The sequence below is a fragment of the Bubalus kerabau genome, chromosome 6 (genome assembly GCF_029407905.1).
Source record: "Bubalus kerabau isolate K-KA32 ecotype Philippines breed swamp buffalo chromosome 6, PCC_UOA_SB_1v2, whole genome shotgun sequence".
In the NCBI taxonomy this organism is placed as follows: domain Eukaryota; kingdom Metazoa; phylum Chordata; class Mammalia; order Artiodactyla; family Bovidae; genus Bubalus; species Bubalus kerabau.
In genome coordinates this window covers 83,686,071-83,709,942 of record NC_073629.1, presented here as the reverse complement: position 1 = coordinate 83,709,942, position 23,872 = coordinate 83,686,071, and the positions used below count along the sequence as shown (strand labels likewise).

The following is a 23,872-nucleotide window of genomic DNA, read 5'->3' as shown; positions in this document are numbered from 1 at the left end:
GAGAAGGCAATGGCACCCCACTCCAGTACTCCTGCCTGGAAAATCCCATGAACGGAAGAGCCTGGTGGGCTGCAGTCCATGGGGTCTCTGGGAGTCAGACACGACTGAGCAACTTCCCTTTCACTTTTCCCTTTCATGCATTGGAGAAAGAAATGGCAACCCACTCCAGTGTTCTTGCCTGGAGAATCCCAGGGACAGGGGAGCCTGGTGGGCTGCCGCCTATGGGGTTGCACAGAGTCGAACACGACTGAAGCAACTTAGCAGCAGCAGCAGAAGCATAGATAAGGTGTAGCAGACTATTAATAAAAACAGCCACAATTATAACCCACCCTTGTGTACTTCCCTCCCACACTGATCCTAGCTTGGCTTTGTGACTTGCTTTGGCCAGTGGCTCAACAGCAAACGTGACATATGCAGAGACTTGAAAGTTGCTTGCACACAGGAGTTTGTCTATTCTTACTGTGCTTGAAAACCCTTCTGTCAACAGGTGTCATACCTCAGCCAGCCTGCTGGACAACAAAAGAGACACGGCCAAATCATCACCAATGCCCCAGGTGATGTGGGGTCAACCACCAGACATATGAGTGTGGCCATTCTAAACCGTCAGGTCAAGTCACCCAGAAGACGATAGACACATAAATAAGTCCAACAGCGATCAGTCACATTGGCCCAGCTCAGAACAAAGGCTTGGCCAACCCAAAGAATCTTTTGAGAAATAATAAATACCTTTAAGTAGATATTTTTTTTGAATGGTTTGTTATGCATCAAAGCTAACTGATACATGAAGGAAGTGAGGCTCAGGGAAGTGAAATGCCTTGGAGGATCACTCAGGTAGGAATGTTGGCTCATTTTACCGTATCATGCCTTGTCTCTAAAATGAGGTTAATGAGGGAGGTCATCCTGCTCCCTTCTTGGTGCCAAGAAAGGATGAGAAACACTCCAAAACTTACTCAAGTCCAACATAAACATAAGGCTTCATTTTCATTCCCTACCACCTTCTCATGTTCATGCCTGAAATACATGGTTTGGGTTTCCCAGCACCGCCTATATGGGGAAGGTCTCCCACATTTCCCCTAAGCTATCCAGGATTTATAGTAATAATCTCTTTCCAACCCAAGTGCTCACTGTAGACCAGGGAATACAAAGAAGCCTGCTTACCATCTGTCTTCTCCATCTTAGGGATTGTTGACCACCAATGTCTCAGGCACTGTTCATCCGGTAAGACTGTAAAATTCGTTGGAGAGTTCTGAAAGGAAGAAGGAAGGAAAAGTGGAGATTCTCATTACAGTTAGAATAAGCATAGAGGACCCCTCCTTACCTTTCTCCCAGGGTGCCCGTGAGCTCATAGCCCTCCAAGGAGGAGGGCTTTACACAATACCTAGAGTCCAATCTTCGGTGTGTCTTCATGGGATGTTAGCAGTGGTTGACACCAAAGGAAGTCTCTGGTCAGACTCCCTCACTGGGCAGATGAGGAAGCTGAGGCTTAGAAGTTAACTGTTCTGTGCAACACCTCTCAGCATATTAGTGAAGAAACTGGGCCCGCGGCTCCAACAAGCAGCTATCCTTTATATCAGGAGCTGAAATCTACTCACTTCCATCACAGAGAACGAATTTTAAACCATTTTGTGGAAGAGTTGGAACCAGAGAACCTTCAAATGATCTATGACATCCCAATCAGACTCGAGACAAAGATGAACTAACTAGAAGGACTGACAAGGAGCTGATAGTTCAGGGTGATTTCTAACCGTGGGCAGAACAAGGAGGCGTTCATTCGACCTAGGCGGCCAGAAGACATCGGTGACTATGCAAGCAGAATACTCTCCTGACTCTGAATTAGAGTCCCTTGAGGTTTCATCATAAATTCTCCCCAGAGTTTCAATCCTTTTCCAGAACTATTTCTTCAAATGGTATACAGCCTGGCTCCTGCCCCCAATACAATAAATCACCCAAGAAATTGGGTTTTTATGATTGTAACTCCACACACATCAGAATAATAAATAATCTGTGACACCTCAGCAGTGGAAGCAGGGTTGTGTTAGGAATCCCGATGTGCTTGACCACAACCTCTGGATCAGAAAAACGTACCAGAGATGAGGGAAAGGCTGGGGGGAATTGGAAGTGAGAGAAGGATGACAGGAAGCCCCCAGCAACCCGGGATAAAAAATGGGGAACAAACAAGCAAACCGGAGAAGAGGGCTGGGAAATATGAGGCCTGCCAAATTAAAGGAAGTCTGAAGTCTGCCTGATGGAAAGTTTGGTGTACACTCTTTCTGTAAGCGAGGCTACTGTCTCCAAAGCTATCACCCACTCCTGTCTTGGTCTCCCATAACCACAGTCCACTCAGCAGCCAGAGGGCCTCTGCCACTGCAGAGTGATGGAGCCTGGAAGGGCAGGCAGGGTTTCTATAGGTAGAGACACTCCTTACAGAAGGATCACAGAAACTGAGTCACTTACCTTGTGGCAACAAGTACTTGAATTGGTGGGCAGCATGGAGCTGGAGTAGAGAAATTAGGGAGAAGAAAGATAAATGTGGATGGTCCTGGAGGCTAAGAGTGGCCACTAAGGAGGCAGACAATGGGAAGTCATGGAAGGTCCTAAGCAGGGGTGAGGGAGGGTCACCCTTGCTAGATGAGGAAGTTCTGAAACAACCTATGTGTCCATTAACAGATGAAGGAGTAAAGATGTGGTGTCTGTGTGTGTGTGTGTACAGGTATATACACACAGAGTGGAATATTATGTAGCCATAAATAGAAGGAAATCTCACCATTTGTGATAACACAAACATGTACTGTATTTGTCTTTGACTTAGTCCACTGACCATAATGCCCTTAGGTACACCTGAGGACAAATACTGTATGGTATCACTTACACATGAAACTTCATTAAAAAAAAAATGTATAGACACAAAGAATAGATTGGTGGTTGTCAGAGGCAGGGGTTGGGTGGGTGAGGGGTAGGCAAAATGGGTGAAGGGGCTCCAAAGATACAAACTTCCAGTTCTAAGATAAATAGAACCTGGGGATGTCATGTATAGCAGAGTGACTATAGTCAACAACACTGTATTATATTTTTTGAAAGTTGCTAAGAGAGTAGATCTTAAAAGTTCTTATCATAAAAAAAATAAAAATAACTAGGTGACATAATGATGTTAACCAAACTTACTGTGGTGGTCATTTCACGACACATGCAATAATCAAATCATTATGCTGGACACCATGCTAGATGTCAATTATACAACTACACAGTGTTAGATGTCAATTATAATTCAACTGAAAAAAGAAAGAGAAGGTTCCTGGGCAGAGGACACTGCTGCCCATCTCAGTGCCCCGGCTCTGCAGTCCACAGCCGATGATGGGGACTCCCAGATGCAGTGTTGGGGTGGGGGGTGGGGCAGGAGAGGCTCAGCAGCTCCAAGGTGAAAAGTGTGAAGAAGGGTGAGGACAAAGCCCTATACATGGCCCCTTCATCATCACGGCCTCTTCTCTCCCTCTGTATCCCTCTTTTTCCCACCTCATAACATTACTGAGTAACAGGCAGAGCTTGGAGCCCTTGGCATACTCGAATTACCTCATGCAAGCCTCACCATAACCCCAAAAGGGTTATTATTGTCCCCATTTTCCAGACAAGGAGACTGAGGCTATCTACAGCCATACCACCCTGAATGCGCCCGATCTTGTCTGATCTCAGAAGCTAAGCGGGGTCGGTCCTGGTTAGTACTTGGATGGGAGACTGAGGCTGAGAGAGTTTAAAGGCCTGCCCCAAGTTACATAACAAGCCAGAGTTGGTGTAGGATTTGCTCTTAAGTCAAGTTGACTCCAAGCCTGTGCTGGGAACGAAAGTGATTTGTAAACATTTGTCCACTAATGTAAGCAAGCCTGATGACTGAGCCCTAGCTCTCTTTTGTGAAGGAAAACGTTCCTGACTCTGCTTCTTTGCTTCCCCCTCCGGTGCAGATGACGCATCTTCTGGGCATGCACAAGGAGGACGGCTCCCTTTGTAAGTCCTTCTGGCCAAGTGCAATCTGCTTCTCTGAGGCTGGACACCAAGTAACAAAGCTCCTCTTAAGCAAGAGGGTGCAGGTGAACCTCCAGCTGCAGAATCTCACCGTCATCTCAAGGAGTTCAGTCACACCCACTGCCCTTGGTTAGAGTTACAATTCAGTCCTTCATATACCAGGTCATAGAGCTTCAGATAACTTTGCAGCACACTTGGGGTCAAATTTCATTAAAAAAGAACTCTATAGAGACCTCTAATTGTTCTCTCAGACTTGAATTTTGCTAAAATTAATCATTCCAAGGCAAGAGAAATTAAATGGAGCTGATACCCCAACTCTCTGAAGAACAGGGCCAAGCAAGCTTTCATTCTAAAGCTCTAAAGAAAAGGGAGCACTGTCGTGTCCGTATCATGCCACTTCCAGCCCTACCCACCCCGGCCTTCTCCACTTTGGCCCAGGGTCCTCACTGTGAACATCTCAGAATTTAGCTAAGGGAGTTTTCTTCCAGTGAGTGGATGTTTGATATGGTTAGGAGAAGGCAATGGCACCCCACTCCCGTACTCTTGCCTGGAAAATCCCATGTCCGGAGGAGCCTGGTAGGCTGCAGTCCATGGGGCCGCTAAGAGTCGGACACGACTGAGCGACTTCACTTTCACTTTTCACTTTCATGCATTGGAGAAGGAAATGGCAACCCACTCCAGTGTTCTTGCCTGGAGAATCCAAAGGACGGGGCAGCCTGGTGGGCTGCCGTCTCTTGGGTCACACAGAGTCAGACACGACTGAGGTGACTTAGCAGCACCAGCAGCAGCAGGGAAGTGGAATCAAAGACTAAATGCTCTATCAACACACGCTACTTTGTTTGCAATACAACAGAATATGAAAAATAGCTTTGTTGGACAGAATTCCACTTTAAAATGGAATTTTGCAACCTCCTGGAGCATTTAATATTTTGACATAGAAGCAATTTATTACATCTTCTGTTAAACTGTCTGCCCAGTGTTCGAACCTTATAACACCTAGTGGTGTTATGTAACTTTCATTTGTTTATGGCCTATCCCAGGATCAAGTATGCCCAGTTAGCTCCCAACCTCTCTCACGAGCTCATCATATTCTAGATGTTTTGAGTATGTACAACTGTATCTTTTTCCAGTTTTTCTCCCCTATTAAGCTTGTGAAGTTCAGAACTCCTACACAATTTATTTTCTGTAGACACTCCCCTGACCCCATCCACCTCCATCCTAACATGTGGCAGATCATCTCCAAGTTACAGATAAGGAACAAAGACACAAAAAAGCTATGCGGCCAATCCAAATTTATCCAGTTAATTAGGGGCAGTCTACCCTGCCTCTCAAAGCCAATGTACAGTGAAGAGATGAGGACTGAGGCTTTCAGTTCAAAATTGACCAGAGGCAGTCATTGGCAGATGGCAGTGATGGCCCATATGTAAGTACCAGGCCACGTTAGAAACGGTTCCAGCACAGCCCATGCCCAGGAGCATGGATTTCCTTGGGTCAGCCCAGCACCAGCAGTATATCCCCACACCCTCTCCCTCCACATTGATTCTTTTTAATGATACCATTTTTAACCTCAAATCCAAATACAAAGAAACCTTCCTCTATTTAGCCCTGAAACTGAAACCTAGCTCTGTACTTGTGTTCCTTTCAAACGTCTCTTTATTCTGCAATAATAAAAATGCCATATTTCATCCCAGAACAGGCTGCATGCCAAAATAAATAGCACCTTGGATTTCCTTAAAAAGAAAACTTGGCTCAAAGCACAGCCTTATTGCCATGAGAATTCTTGGAGAATTCAACCTAACAAAGTCAAATATTTAGCAAGGTAGTGTACCAACAGCGATCTGTCAATCCCTGCACGACCTCTTGCAGAGTCAAAAACACTCTTTCCAAAAGAGGAAAAAATATTACTTATACCTTGTTCCGATCTCCCCAAATGATGAGAGCTTCCCGCCTCCCCACTACAGGGCCCCACACCTCCAAGTGGAAATGTCCCCTGTGCTAAGAATCCAGAGGCATCTGACAGAGCTGCTTAAGAAGGCTGAAGCACAGGCACCCAGGGAGTGAGACACACTCCTGGAAAAGCTTCCACCAAACAAGTTCTCCAGCGGGCTCGCTCCCCACCGACCCCAGGAAACAAAGAGATAATTCACGCTCAATAAATAACACATTAACACAATCTCATTAACACAATCTCATTAACTCCGTTCCCACATTTTTCTGCATGTGTCTGACATTTTCACCTGCATTGCAGCAGCTGAATCTGGAGCCTCATGAAGAAGAGAGAACTGTAAGGAGGGAAGCAGTGACCACAGTACCTTCCCTTGGCATCCTTCCCCCGCCCCAGCCTGGAGCCAGAGAAGTCACTTCTTCCCGGGGGGGCTCTGCTGCTGGACCAGAGCTGATTGCTCCTGAGTTCAGCACGGCAGCACTGGTTCCCTAGCTGTTCAAGATTTGGTCAGGTGATCTGTGACCTTGCTGGAAAAGCAAACACTGACTTCATTTTGGCTCTCAGGAAGAGGGGACTGGGGTCAGAAAGGAATTTGATGCTCAATAAGCTGATACTAGATCTTGCAGAAAGAGGAAAACAGCACAGATCATTCGATTAGAAAGTTTGTTCTCAGAGCTGCTAGCAGTTTAGAGGGATGCATTTGAAGATGCTGAAATGGTACACACCTTTCTCCCTGGACTCTCCCAGAGCGAGGCGCTCAACTGGGACAGGGGTCATAATTAATTATGCTTTTCCTCCTCCCTCCCTGCAGCTGAGTGGCTCATTAATAAAATTGTTCCTAATGAGAACACAGCATCCTAAAGAGCTGAAACCCTCCACTGGTGCATCTCTTTCTTCCAGGCTCTGTCTTAGAAACTTCCTCCCCCGCTCACCCACCTCCTGGATCCCACAGCGGAGCAAGGCTTCTGTGAGCAATCCCCAGACTGCTCACTGCCCCCATTAATCAGCGACTGGAAGTCTATGGGGCAGAGCTGGAAGAAACAATGACCAGTGAGCACCTGGGGCCAGACAGGCAGCCCCCGCTTCCTGCTGCTCTACAAATCTGATGCCCCAGCACTGATACGCACCCAATTCTGGCAGAATGAGAAAGGCAAGGAAGTACCTTCTGTAAGGATCCAGCTCCAGGCAGGGCTTCCAACTGTAGCGTGGACCAGTGACTTCAGAGGGGCGGGTACAGGAGCCGGGGAGAAGGCAGCTGTGCAAGAGCAAGGTCTTAGGGTGTCCCAGGCAGGCGCCGTGAAGAGGCTCAGCCAGCCCACTGCAGCCGCAGCTCTCTGGAGCAGAGGCAGGTGTGAGGCGCAGGCACAGACGCTCTGCAAATCTAGCACCACCACCAGACCTGAAGGAGATACAAGGGGGTGGGTGCCTTCCAAATGGGCCAGAAAAGCATCTGGGCTCCCGTATACAGTCTCAGCAAAAGGATTAGAGGACCTTATCCCCTTGACCTTCCGTGGCTCTAGTCAAAGGAGGCTGTCCTTGGAAATGAAGCCCTGTCAGGAAGACATGTCGAAGCAGCTCTGACCTTTGCAGACACTGCCTGTCAAGATGTGTTCTCAGAGGCCAGGGCAGATTCCTGTTTAACCCACACTGAAACTGATGCCAGAGCTGAGTGTCACCCTGAAGTGCTGACTGCATCCAGCCCGGGACACTGGGAAGCACTTCACCTCCAGCTTAAGGCAGCCGGGCAGGGCTGAGCGTCCCCACTGGACAAGTGAAGAAAGTGAGAGACAGTGACTTCCCTTGGCTCACCCACGAGCGAATCCGGATTAAAATGAAGATTCCTGGGATAGCATTCTGTGTTTTTCCCACTACACTGGATCACACTCTTACTTTCCTTGGAAGACTCTAGAGCATCTTGCTCAAGGCAGAGGTTAACAAACTTACTGAAGGGCATGGGATGATGTGATGCACGAGGCTAGGAAATGCCAACATTCACTTGTTTCAACTGTTAAAAGTATTTAACTAGCATGCAGACCAAACCATCAAAACTTAAATCAGAAATACACTTTGCGGTTATACGAAAAAATATACAGAGGTGCAAACTGTCTCTCTGATAGCTTTTAAATGACCATCAGCCATCCCCTCAGAATTAGCTAGAGAAATGCTAGAAGCATAAGACATTTCACCAGGAAGCTGAGTTAAGAAGAGCTCTCCATTCACCAGGTCCTATGACTTTCTAGCCACCTACTCTGCCTCTCTGATTTTTCTATGTGACAGAGGTAAGCCCTCCCATTTCCTCTCCCAAGATAAACTCTTCCTTATTCAAGACAAAATGGTGAGAGGCTTGCTCACAGAACTGAGCCTTTCTTGAAGCAACCAACATTCTTCTGGGAACACTGGCCAGTTCCCATCTGTCCCCTCAAGCTCTGTTCAGCATCCCCCCACCCCGCCGAGTGCTGTAGCCAGCCTTCCTGTTTCCACTGCTCCTGTCAGCCCTCGACTGCCGCAGTTATCACCTGAATTCTAATTGCTGCCTCTGTGTCTGTCTCCCAGACCAGCATCATGAGCTCGACATTCCATAAAGGTTGTCAAACTGAACTTATCCACGATACCAACGGCTATAAACTCAGGCGACCTCTTCAGATACTCCCTTAGGTACCAAGAAAGCGCCTCTCCTTTACAACAGGTGCCAGGCCTCTCATCAGACTGAAAAAAAAAAAAAAAACTCAGCAGAATGAGGGAAGGAAATAGTAGCCCCTAGCAGTGCCATGGAGAAGGCAATGGCACCCCACTCCAGTACTCTTGCCTGGAAAATCCCATGGACAGAGGAGCCTGGTAGGCTGCAGTCCATGGGGTCACTAAGAGTCAGACACGACTGAGTGACTTCCCTGTTACTTTTCACTTTCATGCATTGGAGAAGGAAATGGCAACCCACTCCAGTGTTCTTGCCTGGAGAATCCCAGGGACGGGGGAGCCTGGTGGGCTGCCGTCTGTGGGATCGCACAGAGTCGGACACGACTGAAGCGACGCAGCAGCAGCAGTGCCACAGATCAGCTTGGCTCAGGTGCCAGGACAGCAGAGTCACAGGAAAATACATACACGCACACATGTATACCTCGAGCCAAGTCGCCCTTCCTCCTTCAGATCTCTTCCTGAAGACAGGTAGCACTTTCAGTTCTCTGCACTCCACACAAGGTACTGGTTTAGGCACGCTGCTGACTGCCTATATCTCTAGGAGGAGAGGAGATTCTTCTGTCTTTTCTGTCTTTTGCCCTTACCCAGTACACACAGTTTACTCCATGGTCAAGCATAGAGGTGAGCAGAAACAGGAATCTTATCCCCATCTTCCAGATGAGAAAACAAAGTTGGTTCCCATGGTTACAAAAGGTAAGAAAAGGCAAAGCCTCGATGCAAACTCAGATATTCTGTCTTCCACTCTAATACTCTTTCCTCTAAATCACACAGCCTGAACTGGACATGCAGGTGAATTCAGGAGACACAGGACTCCAGGATGTAAGCTTCAATGCTAGTACTCTCAAGGCAGAAGGTGATCTCACATTTAGGGAAGATCTTCATGGGAAAAGCCAACGACTTTGGAGAGGAAATCTGAGCTTCCTCTCCACAGCCTCTGGCCCTTACCATGTTGGGATACTGGCATGTCTGTACCCCTATACCTCACTCAGACACATATCTTAAGACTAGTAGCCAATTTCATGTTACCACCAAGCTACCCAGAAAATTCCCCTGGACCAGACACACTTATCCAAGAAAACTTTTCCATCAGGGATCATTTGTCTGGGGGGAGGTTTGACTCCTTTTGCAATTTAGAAACTCCAAATTCTATGGCCCAGGTCCCTTTTGCTCTATGATGAAGAAAAGGTAGGCATCTAAGTCAGACAAGATGGCACCAGGCAAGAGGGAAAAGAGGTGGAACTATCTGAAGAATGTGCCTTTTATCTAAGCAGTTCCTTAGGCTTTTGCACTTTGCCCAGAGAGGTCAGCTATTTGGCAGTCTGTGCGATTACACAGGGCTGGGAAGCAGCACACTGCTTAGGGACACGTACTGCTGAAACAGCCTCAGAGCAGACTGGTTACTGCCATTCTGACGGAACACAATTTCACTGGACGCAGGAAGAAGTCACTCGTGGGAGATCGGTGGGTGTAGCAGTCCAGTGGGAATGAGCTATTCAAATGACTGACCCTTTAAGGCAGATGAAAATTTCCCAGGGAGGAAACAGGGCCCGTTGCAGGGAGTGAGGAGACAGCAGTAAACAATGTTCCTTGGAAAAAAAGAAAGGCATCAGGGTCCCAGGGAAGAGACCTCTACTCCTCATCCGTCCCCTCACAGAGACCCTTCCAGAATGCTCTTAGTCTCTGACTCAAACACACTGTAAAATTGAGACACCAGTAGACAAATAAGGAAGGGGCTGCTGCTGCTAAGTCGCTTCAGTCGTGTCTGACTCTGTGCGACCCTAAAGACGGCAGCCCGCCAGGCTCCCCCGTCCCTGGGATTCTCCAAGCAAGAACACTGGAGTAGGTTGCCATTTCCTTCTCCAATGCATGAAAGTGAAAAGTGAAAGTGAAGTCGCTCAGTCATGTCTGACTCTTAGCGACCCCATGGACTGCAGCCTACCAGGCCGTGGACTGCAGCCTACCAGGCTCCTCCGTCCATGGGATTTTCCAGGCAAGAGTACTGGAGTGGGGTGCCATTGCCTTCTCCATAAGGAAGGGGCACAAGCAACCAATTCAGGAAAGAAGAAATACCGGTGTTTACTATTAGAAAAATGTTTAACCACATGAATTAATCATCAAAAAGATGCCAGAGAAACATCAGAACGGCAACTATTTATCTACCCTACACTGTGCCAGGCACTCTAGGTCCATTTCGAAACCAGCCAATTTAATTCCCACAACGACCCTATACAGTAGTACTGGTTATTTCCATTATCTGAGGACAAAGCTGAGGCTGAGAGCAGTTGCCCAGATACTGAGACCATCAGCGCCAAGATTCGAATCCAGGTACCGTTTTGCTTTCAACCACAATATGATACAGACTCTCTCACAAGTTAGAAAAACAAGTTTTTTTTAAAGAGAGGTCCTCAGTGTTGAGAAGTGTGATAAGGGGACACTCTCCTCCCCTTCCCAGAAGATGGCAGCAGAGTAAGGGCAGCTGCAGCCCACATAGAGGCAGGCCTCTCCCAGCACCCGGCTTGTGTGTGCAGCAGCTCTGGCTTAGTCTGTGCATGCGCACAGGCAGCTGCAAAACCAAATACAACAAAATGAAACAGCGATTTCTTTTGTTGGTCTAAAAAAGTCATCACTATTATGACATATTCTTGGAAAACAATAAATTACTGGGGTTGTTGGGGGGAGTGGGAAATCACCATCATCCCCCCATCTTGCTACAACTCGTTTCATGCCCATCTATTTGGCATATTTTAACATAATTGAAGAGCAATTTGTATGGTGGCTAAGAGTCTGGACTCCCAAGTCAAGAAGCCATGGCTAGAATCCCAGCTCTGCTAATGACTGGGCAACCTTGGACAAATTACTGAAACTCTCTGTGTCTTCCCTGGAGAAGGAAATGGCAACCCACTCCAGTACTCTTGCCTGGAGAATCCCATGGACAGAGGAGCCTGGCAGGCTACTGTCCATGGGGTCACAAGAGTCGGAACTGACTGAGCGACTAAACTACTAACTACTACTCTGTGCCCTAGCCGCCTCACTTGTAAAATAGGAATAGTAACACATTGTACACATCATGGATCTGTCAGGAGAATTAAACGAGATGACAGGTCAACAACTTAGAGGCTGGTATATAGTCTGTGTTTAATAAATAATACATATAGTATCTATTAACATAATGATACATATTTAATTATGAATTTGATTTTGTATTTAAAATTTTAGCATGTAACATTTAGAAAATACAGTGATACCCAATTTATAGTGATTACTGTAAATGGCTGTGCAAGATTCCATGGACTTAAGCCTTATTTTCCAAACCCACTTCCTCCTGGAGATCATTTCATCTCAAGTTTAACCCTCCCTGCAATGCTACCCAGATCAGCCCGCCTGTCAGACAGGCCTATGTGCAGGTCTCCAGGGAACACCTCAATTTCAGGTGCTGGAACCCAGCTGCCACATATGGTGATGAATGATTAAGAGCAAGGATTTCAAGGTAAGATAGACCAGGTTCAAATTCTGATTGTGTGACCCTGAGCAAATTTCCTTATTCAAGAAGAGCCCAGTTCAGTACTCAGCTGGGAGAACCGCACGAGATAAGGTACATTTAAGTGCTTCTGCCAATGCTCAGGATTTAGTGAACACTCAGTAAATGTTAGCTATGATTACTTTTGAAAACCCACAGTGTTTTAAGCAAGGAAAGGCCAGGAATTGCATTTATTTTATTTATCTCCTTATTCCTAACAGCTGGCACGGTAGGAACGCAACAAAAATGTGTTGAATTAATGAATAAATAAACAGATTAATGGATACATCATAGAGACTGCCAGAGCTGGAAAGGATTTTTTTAAAGCCTTATTTAGATATAATCTACATACCATACAATTTACCCATAAAAATTATACAATAGCTGCAGCATACTCAGAGATGTGCCAACATTGCCACAACCTAATTTTTTAAATTGTGGTAAAATACTGTTTAGTTGTTAAGTTGTGTCTGACTCTTTTGGAACCCCATGGACTATAGCCTGCCAGGCTCCTCTGTTCATGGAATTTTCCAGGCAAGAATACTGGAGTGGGTTGCCATTTCCTTCTCCAGGGGATCTTTTCAACCCAGGGTTCAAACTCGCGTCTCCTGCATTGGTAAGTGGATTCTTTACCACTGAGTCACTAGGGAAACCCATGGTAAAATATGTTGTGTGTGTGTGCTTAGTCACTCGGTCGTGTCCGACTCTTTGTGACTCCATGGACTATACAGTCCATGGAATTCTCTAGGCCAGAAAACTGGAGTGGGTAGCCTTTCTCTTCTCCAGGGGATCTTCTCAACCCAGGGAGCAAACGCAGGTCTCCCGCATTACAGGCAGATTCTTTACCAGCTGACCCACAAGGGAAGCCCAAGAATACTGGAGTGGGTAGCCTATCCCTTCTCCAGCGGATCTTCCTGACCCAGGAATCGAACTAGGGTCTCCTGCATTGCAGACAGATTCTTTACCAACTGAGCTATCAGGGAAGCCCAAAATAAGTTAATACATACCATAAAATTTACTATTTTAACCATCTGTAAATGTAGAATTCAGTGGCTTTCACAATGCTCTGTAATCATCACTACTATCTATAACCCAAACATTTTCATCATCTCCAACATGAACTCTATAACCTATTAAAACAATAACTCCCCATTTCCTCTTGCTCCCAGCTCTGGTAAGACCTATTCTACTTTCTGTCTCTATAAACTTGCCTATTCTAGGTACCTTCTGTAAGTGGAATTATGTAATATTTGTCCTTCTATGTCTGGCTTATTTCATTTAGCATTTTCAAGGCCCATCCAAGTTGCAGCATACACCAAAATTTCATTTCTTTTGATGATCAAGTAATATTCCATCATATGTACATACCACACCTTGTTTATCCATTCGTCTATCAGTTGACACTTGTGTGGTTTCCATCTTTTGGCTATTGTGAGTAATGCTGCTGTGAACACTGGTGTACAAGTATTTGTTCAAGTTCCTGCTTTCATTTATTTTCGATATATACCTAGGAATGAAACTGCTGGGTTATATGTTAATTCTATGCTTAAATTTTGAGTAACTGCCAAAGTATTTCCAAAACAGCTACACCATTTTACATTCCCACCAGTAACACATGAAGGTTCCAGTTTCTCCATATCTTCACCAACATGTTTTTTTTTTTTTCAACTAAAAAAAATCACTATAGGAATCCTAGTAAGTATAGTAGGTGTGCAGTGTTAACTCATTGTGGCTTTGATTTGTATTTCCCTAATGACTAACTAATGACTTCCCTGGTGGCTTAGACGGTAAAGCGTCTGCCTACAATGTGGGAGACCCAGATTCAATCCCTGGGTCGGGAAGATCTGGTGAAGGAAATGGCAACCCACTCCAGTATTCTTGCCTGGAAAATCCCATGGACAGAGGAGCCTGGTAGACTACAGTCCATGGGGTCACAAAGAATTGGACACGACTGAGCGACTTCACTTAATGACTAACTTATATGCAGAGTACATCATGAAAAACGCTAGGCTGGAAGAAGCACAAGCTGGAATCAAGATTGCCGGGAGAAATATCAATAACCTCAGATATGCAGATGACACCACCCTCATGGCAGAAAGTGAAGAGGAACTACAAAGCCTCTTGATGAAAGTGAAACTGGAGAGTGAAAAAGTTTGCTTAAAGCTCAACATTCAGAAAATGAAGATCATGGCATCTGGTCCCATCACTTCATGGCAAATAGATGGGGAAACAGTGGAAACAGTGTCAGGCTTTATTTTTGGGGGCTCCAAAATCACTGCAGATGGTGACTGCAGCCATGACATTAAAAGACGCTTACTCCTTGGAAGGAAAGTTATGTCCAACCTAGATAGCATATTCAAAAGCAAAGATATTACTTTGCTAACAAAGGTCCGTCTAGTTAAGGCTATGGTTTTTCCAGTGGTCATGTATGGATGTGAAAGTTGGACTGTGAAGAAAGCTGAGCACCGAAGAATTGATGCTTTTGAACTGTGGTGTTGAAGACTCTTGCGAGTCCCTTGGACTGCAAGGAGATCCAACCAGTCCATTCTAAAGGAGATCGGTCGTGAGTATTCTTTGGAAGGAATGATGCTAAAGCTGAAACTCCAATACTTTGCCCACCTCATGTGTAGAGTTGACTCATTGGAAAAGACTCTGATTCTGGGAGGGATTGGGGGCAGGAGGAGAAGGGGATGACAGAGGATGAGATGGCTGGATGGCATCACTGACTCAATGGACATGAGTTTGGGTGAACTCTGGGAGTTGGTGAAGGCCAGGGAGGCCTGGAGCGCTGCTATTCATGGGGTCACAGAGTCGGACACGACTGAGCGACTGAACTGAACTGAACTGAATGACTAATGATTATTGAGCATCTTTTCATGTGCTTATTGACCATTGGTATATCTTCGATGGAGAAATGTCTATTCAAGTCCTTTGTCCGTTTTTTAATTGGGTTGTTTGTTTTTGTTGTCAGAGTTCTTTATCACATATCTGATAATAGGTTAGTATCACTAATATCATTAACCCATAATCAGAAGATATGTAATTTGCAAATATTTTCTTCCATTCTGTAGGATGTCTTTTTGCTTTCTTGACAGTGTTCTTTGATGCACAAAGGTTATGAAGTTCAATTTATCTATATTGTTTTTTGTTGCCTGTGCTTTGGTATCATGTCCAGGAAATTATTGCCAAATTCACTGCCATAGAAATTTTCCTCAATGTTTTCTTCTAAGAGCTGTATAGCTTTAGCTCTTAAGTTTAGGATTTTGAACCATTTTGAGGTCATTTTGAACCATTTTGAGGCTTAAGATAAAGGTGTCATTTTTAGGAATGTGAATATACAAATATTCCCAGAACTCATTATTGAAAAGTCCACAATCAAATTTTAGAACATTTTCATTACCCTCAAAGGAAATTTCATACATGGGATTTCATTTTTACAAGCAATTAGGAACATAATAAATTATTGAGAACTAATAAACCTTGGCATTCATACATGAAAATTAGTTTATTAGAAGAGTTTACTGAGAATATTAATTCTCTGTTCTACAAAAGTATGACCTCCATCCATCAGTAAACAACACTGCAGAACTAGGGTGTATGCATGCAGGCAAAGAGCTGGAAATCCTGCAGTTTTCAGGAAGGGTGCTTTGTTATTACTGCAAAAGATATTTGCCGTGTTTTTTTGGGCTACCCAGCACCATGTGAACACCCTTCCTATGTCTGGGTTATTTCCTCCCTTAGGAGTTCTACATCTTCAGGGTAGAACACAGAATTTACAGTGCCAGCCTCTTTTACAGTTAGGACCCCGTTGTGGGACCTGTGCTCAAAATGCAGAGGCTCCCAGGCCAGGCCTCAGCTTGGAAGTGCCCTGGAAAATCCAGGGCTGAAGACAAGCAGTCCTGGGGAGGGTGGTGGAGTGACCTGACATCCTGTAATCAATTCCTCTTTGACATAAACTTGCTAGAATCAGTTCTGTTGTTTGCAACTGTGATCCTTGACTGCTACAATGAGGCATCAGCGTTGGCTGGGTTTTTAATTGTTCTATTCCATTAATTTACATTACTTGGAGAATTACCCTTCAGAGTTCCTGCTGATCGTTTTGTCCTGAGGATTTACTGCATGACCATGTCGATTATTTTTCTCTTCCCCTTTGTCCTTTATTACCAAATTCTTTCTCACCCAAAAGTGAGAATCAGTGGGCTCAGTGGGCCACAAGGTCTTTTGCTTGGCCAAACTGGGCCACAGTCCAAAGAGCTTGGAACCACAACTGGGAGTAAATCAAGGAATTCAGCCTCTTCTCCTCCCTCCTGGGTCACTTCAGTGAAAGTATCATAAGAGTAAGCACATGTACACTCTCTGCAGTGGGCTGCCCCTGAACCTACCCTCTTTGGGCAGCCCCCACTCCCAGCATCACGGTCTTGATCAGGGTCCAGCGGAAGACTTCATAAGCATCAGGCTGGCTTCAGAACACGGCTGCAGGTGCAGACACTTGAGGGCTTGTGTGGGCTGCGGCATCTGCCTTCTGGGTTGGGAGGAAGATTTTTCTTGGCACAAGGAAGTCCGTTAAACAAAACTGAACCTGATAAGTCATCTCCAGATACCTGGGTGAAGCCAGTGATGTTTCCAAACTTTTCAGGCAAGTTGGAAGGCTTTTTATTATTATTTCACAAGGTCCCGCCTGGCCCTCTAGCTCACACAGTCAGTAAAGGAGCAGGCACCTGTGATGTGGGTCAGACAAGGGCGATGAGCATCAACCTCAGCAGCATGTGGCTGAAGACAGGCTGGGTGTCATTAAAGATGAAGCAGAGAGAGGCAGTGAGAGAAGAAGGGCTCGAGAAACTTCTATCAACCTAAACTTTCCTTGTTGATTGGTTCATTGCCAGTGTGCCACATGGCAATACAAAGGAAGGTTATACGCTATTCTGGTTTAGGTTTTGTTTTGATGTGTTTTGTTTCAAAGTCATTAAGGAAAGGTGTTTCCAGAACTGACATCCCATGTTTGTATCACCCCATAGCAGCTCAGAAATGTCACAAAATGGTTACACATTGGGAACATATAACAGGTAGACATTCATTGAAAGTGAAAGTGTTAGTCGCTCAGTTGTGTCCAACTCTTTGAGACCCCATGGACTGTAGTCCACCAGGTTCCTCTATCCATGGAATTCTCTAGGCAAGAATACTGGAGTGGTTTGCCATTCCTTTCTCTAGGGGATCCTCCCAGCCCAGGGATTGAGTGTGAGTCTCCTGCATTGTGGCTGAATTCTTTACCATCTGAGCCACCAGGGAAGCCCAGACTTCCATTCAGTTTAGTTCAGTTCAGTCTCTCAGTCATGTCCAACTCTTTGCAACCCCATGGACTGCAGCATGCCAGGTCTCCCTGTCCCTCATCAACTCCCGGAGTTTACTCAAACTCATGTCCATTGAGTCAGTGATGCCATCCAGCCATCTCATCCTCTGTCATCCCCTTCTCCTCCCACCTTCAATCTTTCCCAGCATCAGGGTCTTTTCAAATGAGTCAGTTCTTTGCATCAGGTGGCCAAAGTATTGGAGTTTCAGCTTCAGCATCAGTCCTTCCAATGAATATTCAGGACTGATTTCCTTTAGGATGGACTGGTTGGACTTTCATTAGGTAACTCCAATTAAAAAAAAAAAAAAACACAAAGATGTTCACATTTTTTCTTCCAGTCAGATTTTAGGAGTTTTTTTGTTTTTTTTTTTTTAATTGAGGCCCCTCGTTTATACTCTTGGGTCTCCTTTAGGGCACTAGCTCAGAGCAATGCAGGTGGTGGACTGTGCAATTAGTCCTTCTGATGATCTGCTGTTGTCTGCACCTGAAGCCGAGAAACACAACACAGGACCTTGGACCTTATCTGCATGTACTAACGGGGAAACTGCAGCTCAAGGAGTTGCCCATACCATACAGCAAGGCCAAGGTCAGATTCTGCCCCCTAGCCGCCTGCTTTCCTTTATAAACCTCGTGCTGATGGCCCTGGTCTGCAGGGTAGCATTGTAGGACACCACATTGATGGTTTCTGTGAAAACAAACAATGTGGCTGGTATCCCCAGTTTAAACAGAGGATAATGCACCGATGTGGGTAAATTGAGCAGATGAACTGCTCTTACTCCTACTGGTGACCTTTGCTTGCAGCCTCTAGCCACAGGCAAAGTGTGATGCACAGCAATGGAAATAGTTGCCACTGGCAATTAGGCACATCTTGTGCACTGGGTCCTCGACCCATCCTCATTCAGCCCTGGAATGGTACTAGCTCAACTCCCCTGTAAATGAAGTAAAGATGGCCACCTCATGGCCCGGCCTCAGCTCAGGATGTGCTCAAAGAAACAGCAGTTAAGTAGAAAAAAATGAATTGGAGGCAGTCCAAAGCTTCACCGCAGTCTCTAGAGAAAACACGAAAGGGGAAGTGCATTCTTAGCACAAAGCCAAAGTCTTAAAGTTTTTCTTTCCTGTCTCTGCTCTTCTCAGTATCTATTTCCAGCGAAGCAACTGCTCCAGCAGCCGTGTGCTCTGTTCCCCAGCATCCCTTAGCAAACTCTCCACCTGGCTCTTCCCTCCCTCCCCTCCCTCACCTCTGGCATCCACTCACCCATCCTCTGCCATCTCTCTCTCTCTCCTTGTCACAGTCCTAATACTGGCTCCATTTGTCCAGAGATTTCTCATCACTGGATGACCCCAGGTGGCATAATAATGGAGGGGCAAGAGCCAAGCAAACTATGCCAGAAGTTTTCTTAGAAGGGAATTACTTGAAAGCTCTATGGGCAAAGAAATTTGAATACTTATACATTTACATTTTTAATTCCCTGTCACATCCATTTTACAGATTCAAAAACTGAGGCATCATCATCATAATAGTCACTACTCCTATTGTTATCATAATAAAATTATGGTTAGCCAGACACTGTCCAATGTTGTACAGTGATAATGTTCAATTTCACAATGACCATATTTGGTAGGTACTATTATATCCTTTTCACAGATGATAGGCTCAGGACATAAAGCTAGTAAGCTGCAGGTTGGAATTCAAATTGAGACATGTCTCACTCTAGAGACCAAGCTTTAAACCACAGTGTTCTCTGCTTTTCAGGTTTTAGTTCTGCAGTTGTCTGTGAAGTGAGTTGTCGGTGGAGTCAGAATAGAAAGAGAAGGAACAAGACAGGATTTAGCAAAGGAACAAATTTACCATTTAATTCCATCACTACTCATGCTCATTAAATATAGGATGATTATTAACATATAAACAACATTTGGGGGCGTGCAATAGGTCTATAAATAAGATTCATTTATTTGCAAAGGACTAGACTAAGAAATGCAGTGACATTCTGCTTAACTTAAAATTATTTAATCAATACAATACAATTACTTTTCAAATAATCTTTGAAAGTTCCAAGGAGTCTTGAAACATTTAATTGCTATTTAATCAGATAGCAGCAGTCAAGTTACACAGATGTCAATTTTAGAGAAAATGCTCTTTGCAGATCTATTGCTCTGTCAAAATTTCCATTGCAAGCATGTATTTTCAGAGTTTTAGGTTACAAATTAATTTCCTTTCTTTTTTGTTCACATGTGGCCGCTCCGGGGCTCCACAGCTCCTTCCTCATGTAACTTAGGAAAGAGATGCCCTTCCTGAGAGTGGAACATTTCCACCCAAAGCAGTAGGATGCTGCTGCCAAAGACTTAGTGCAGGACCCAAGTCCAGCCCAGATTCCCCTTAATGGCTCCACATATATAAACCAGGAGCAGCCTTGGGCCAAGACGCAAGCCAGAAGTTTGCCTGGATCCTACTCACATCCACTACACCTATTCTGAGGAACCCATGAAGTGAAGGCAATAGATAAGAATGGAACAAATACCCACAGAAACCCATAAGTCAAAAAGACTCATGCACTTTGCACCCTAATCTTCACCGCAGCACTATTTACAATAGTCAGGACATGGAAGCAATTGAAATGTTCTTCCAGAGAGGAACAGATAAAGATGTGGTACATATATGCAATGGAATATTACTCCACCATAAAAAGGAATGAAATTGAGTCATTTGTAGAGACATGGATGGACCTAGTGTCTGTCATACAGAGTGAAGTCAGAAAGAGAAAAACAAGTATCATATATTAACACATATATGTGAATATAGAAAAATGGTATAGATTTATTTCCAAAGAAAAAGAGACACAGACATAGAGAATAAACATATGGATTCCAAGGGAGAAGGTTGGGGGGTGGGGGGGTGAGATGAACTGGCATATTGGGACTGGTGTATATGCACTATGAATATTATGTATAAAATAGATAACTAATGAGAATCTACTGCATAGCACAGGGAACTCTATTCAATGTTCTATGACCTAAATGGGAAGGAAATCCAAAAGGGAAGCAATTTGTGTATACATGTGGTTGATGTGCTTTGCTGTACAGTAGAAACTGGCACAACATTGCAAAGCAACTATATTCCAATAAAAAAAATTTTTTTTTTAAAGACTAGAACAAACAATGAATACAAAAATCAGGATCTCTGGGACAGGAATCAATGTTCTACAAGCCCTCCAGGTAATTTTTAGGCACTCTATAGTTTGAGAAGTCCTGCTCTAACTTACTTTTAAAAAAACACTTTGGGACTCAGTTCAGTGCTTCTCAAACTAATATTACGCACATCCAACACCGGTAGATCTTGATAAAATGCAGATGCTGAGTCAGTGCAGGTGGGGTAGGGCCTGAGAGTCTGTATTTCCAACAAGCTCTCAAAAGATGCTGATGCTGCAGATCCCAGCAGCAAGAAGCCAGCCTGTGATGGGTGTCTGTCTGGTTGGGAAGTGATGGGAAGGTATCCAACAGACCTCAGCATAATTCCTCACTTCGTGCTTGCAAGCTATGTGACCTTGGCCATGTCACTCTACCTCGGAGCCAGTTTCCTCAGCTATGAAAGGGTATAGATAGTAGCACACACCTTACAGGCTGATGTTCTGATGGCAACATGCCTGGACTTAACACAGCATTGGCATGCAGAAAACACTCCAACATAAGCCGTGGTTGCTGTGGTGTCTGAGGGAAGGACGGGACTAGTAAGCGCTCAATAGTTGTTCCCTGTATGGTTATTATTCATTAAGAGCTGCCATGTGGCAGGACAGGCCCTGTTCCAGGCAGCACCATACCACTTCCTCCTCCCCGACGGCTGTGTGTGCGAGGTCAGGTATCATTTGTCCTGTTCTGCAGATTAGGAAGCTGAAGTTCAGAGAGCTTGAGGAACTTGATTTAAGTCACAAAGACAGTGAAAGGCAGAGCTAAGGCTGAATCAGGCCTTCCTGCTAAGTTTCTATGCCCAGACTGAGGCATGGTTCTGCCCACACCTGCCTGCAAGCCTAGGTGGGGGGAATGGTGGTGAGCTGAAAACACGTACGTCTCAGGGGTGACACTATGCAGGACTAGGTGGTAGAGGGGGCGGACAGGCAGGGCAGACAGAGTCCTTAAGGTGGGAGTGCTGAGCTGCAGAGGGACATCAGGCCCCAGAGAAGGAGCGGGGCCAGGCTTCACAAGAATGTGGACACCCAGCAATAAGGAACTTGCTTCCCTGGTAGCTCAGATGGTAAAGAATCTGCCTGCATTACAGGAGACCCAGGTTCAATCCCTGGGTCGGGAAGATCCCCGGGAGAAGGAAATGGCAACCCACTCCAGTATTTTTGCCTGGGAAATCCCACAGACAGAGGAGCCTGAGGGCTACAGTCCATGGGGTCACAAGGAGTTAGACACGACTGAGCAACTAGCACTTCACTTCAATCAGGAATAGAGCCTCAAAGGGATGAGGGCTGTGTCCCTCATGCCCAGGACAGTGATGACCCATACCCGTGCTCCTTGAAGATGTCACAGTGACATGAATCAATTGATGGATGAATTAATATTTCAAAGGCAGCAACTGATTTGGAATTGGTAGACAGGATGTGTTAGAGTGGAGACAGATTTTCATTTCTGGACTTTTCCCCTTTAAAAGGGGAGCAGTTCAAAATAGAAGAACAACAGGAATATTTCCCTTGGAGGGCAGCCAGCGCACACAATGCCTCCTTTTCTTCCCAGGGCAGGAGGCGTTAGAGGCCCAGGCCCTGGGCAGGCGTGTGCAGCCTGGAGCCTGCCCGACATACTTACCCACTTGTGCTCTGGAGCACAAAGCCCCCTGCCTGCCAAGCCCAACACAAATGCCTCCTTCACCGCGGCCCTCTGCTGGGTGCAGTGTCAGCAGCTGCTGCCTTTGAAAGTCCCCCTCCAGGGCTATAGTGAGGCTCTTGTGGTGGGGTGTCTCCACTACTGTGTAGAGACAGGAAGTAGTGATGCTTTCTCAACCATCCAGTCTGCTTCGCAGGCCATGAGGCATGGAGTTCAACAGCCCAGCAGCTTGAGGGAAGGAAAGGGAAGCTTCCTGTTCAAACAGCAGCCTCTATGAATGATGTTCAATTAGCCACTGATCAGAAACTATTCTTCAGGCCCAGGGATAGGTTCTGTGGATTCACAGATGAAGAAGCCAGGGAATAAAGATCCTTCAAGGAATTCATGGTTCAAAACAAGAGGTGAAGACCTAAACAAAGACACATGGTGTCACAGCAGTGGGCAAAGGCATGATGGAGGACCATGAAAGCATCACAGTGCAGTATCTCAGCTGGGTTTTGAAGGATGAATAGAAGCTCGCCAGGTAGGCTGGGAAAGCAGCCCTCTATCCCAGAAATGAAAATGGGTACACTGGGCTTGAGGAATGACCAGTGCCCTGGGCCTAACATGCAGGTGTGAGGGGCCCGGAAGGAAGAAGGCAGGAGCTGGAGGTCAGCTCGTTTTATTCTGTTAGAGAGTTGGAAACTTGCAAAGGTTCTTCTGCAGGGAAGAAACCAGATGAAGGCTGGGTTTCAGATATAACTCCAGCTACAGTGAGGGAGGGGTGTGTCCCCAGAGCCTGGCCCATTAGTAGACAGTAAATATTTATAGAATGATTTCAAGAGGGAAGAGAGAGGAGCAAATCCAACCAGCAGGCTGGCCAGACTTCATGCTTTCCACTAACTGCTCCTTTTATGTATGTATTCTTTTTTCTTTTAAGAGAACAGCCGCTTTTCTTCTCCTTTATTGAACCATCACAAATGTATATAATCTGAGATTGCAGGCATAATTACATAATGTCTCATACTGCTGGCAGTTTCCTGAATGTTGGCTTGTCTTCCAGAATAGTTTTGTCAACTCCTTGACAGCTGGGGCAATGTCTCTGTGCTCTCTCTGCACAGCCCACAGCATCCATCGTGTGCTGAGCACACAGTAGGCCCCTAGGAAGCAGAACCATGAAACAGATTCGTGGAGCATAAGAGTGGGACAGGCTCTTGCAATTAACGGAAGCAACTCTCATTTTACAGATGAGGAGCCTAAGACCTCAGAAAGGGAAACAGATAACCTCTTGGAAAATGTGTTCACATTCCTACTTCTAGGCGCTGACACTTCACAGCAGGGGACTTGGTCTCAGTGAAGGTTTTCAAGTGCTAACACTAAAGGTTAAGGCGACTCGGAAATAAACCAGCGATGAGCCTGGATAACAGCAGGTAGAACAACAACACGCAAACCACATAGGCACAGAAGGATGTGTTCTTCTAAGGATGAGTATGTATATACACAGTACATACACAGCATAGCCCAGTGCTGGAACTGCCAGAGGCAGGAGAGCATGAAG

General features: G+C 45.5%; 1 protein-coding gene across 1 annotated transcript in view; it reads right to left on the bottom strand.

The window, feature by feature from the left end:
- Positions 1 to 23,872, bottom strand: part of KANK4 (KN motif and ankyrin repeat domains 4) — a 74,220-nt gene that overhangs the window by 34,371 nt on the left and 15,977 nt on the right. Inside the window, exons 2-3 of the mRNA XM_055585654.1 lie at positions 7,122 to 7,358; positions 1,159 to 1,246 (exon numbers count right to left, since the gene is read on the bottom strand). Of these exons, the coding sequence (XP_055441629.1) occupies positions 1,159 to 1,174 (16 nt within the window). The 5' untranslated portion in view covers positions 1,175 to 1,246; positions 7,122 to 7,358. The remainder of the gene's footprint in view (positions 1 to 1,158; positions 1,247 to 7,121; positions 7,359 to 23,872) is intronic.